We start from the raw sequence: 426 nt of genomic DNA, 5'->3' as shown, positions 1-426 counted from the left end.
GCCAGGGGGCAGGGTCGCGCGGCATCTCCGGGGCCCGGGGGCCCTGTGGGGCGGAATGGTACCTCTGGATTGCAGAGGCCGTGGCTCGGCGCCAGATCCCGGAGTGTAGACATTTGGGGGGGAGGGGAGCGTGAGAAGGAGCCTGTGAGCCAGCGAGCGAGCGCCGGGGAGAGGCAGCGCGCCGCGGGCACGGAGAGGGGCTGCGCGGGGAAGATGTGAGCGCGTGGGGTCTGGCTGGCCTCCGAGCACCATGCAGAAGGGGATCCGGCTGAACGATGGCCACGTCGCGTCCCTGGGGCTGCTGGCGCGCCAGGACGGCACGCGCAAGGGCTACCTGAGCAAGCGGAGCGCGGACAACACAAAATGGCAAACCAAGTGGTTCGCGCTGCTGCACAACCTGCTCTTCTACTTCGAGAGCGACTCGAG

General features: G+C 69.0%; 1 protein-coding gene across 1 annotated transcript in view; it reads left to right on the top strand.

Annotated features, from left to right (window-relative positions):
• The first annotated feature begins 6 nt into the window (after positions 1 to 6).
• The window catches only part of RASGRF1 (Ras protein specific guanine nucleotide releasing factor 1), a 78,780-nt gene continuing 78,360 nt past the window's right edge, over positions 7 to 426 (top strand). Inside the window, 1 exon segment of the mRNA XM_015558976.1 lies at positions 7 to 425. Coding sequence (XP_015414462.1) covers positions 251 to 425 — 175 coding nt within the window. The 5' untranslated portion in view covers positions 7 to 250.

Source organism: Myotis davidii, unplaced genomic scaffold (assembly GCF_000327345.1).
Source record: "Myotis davidii unplaced genomic scaffold, ASM32734v1 scaffold1914, whole genome shotgun sequence".
NCBI lineage: Eukaryota > Metazoa > Chordata > Mammalia > Chiroptera > Vespertilionidae > Myotis > Myotis davidii.
This window is presented reverse-complemented; position numbering and strand designations above follow the sequence as displayed.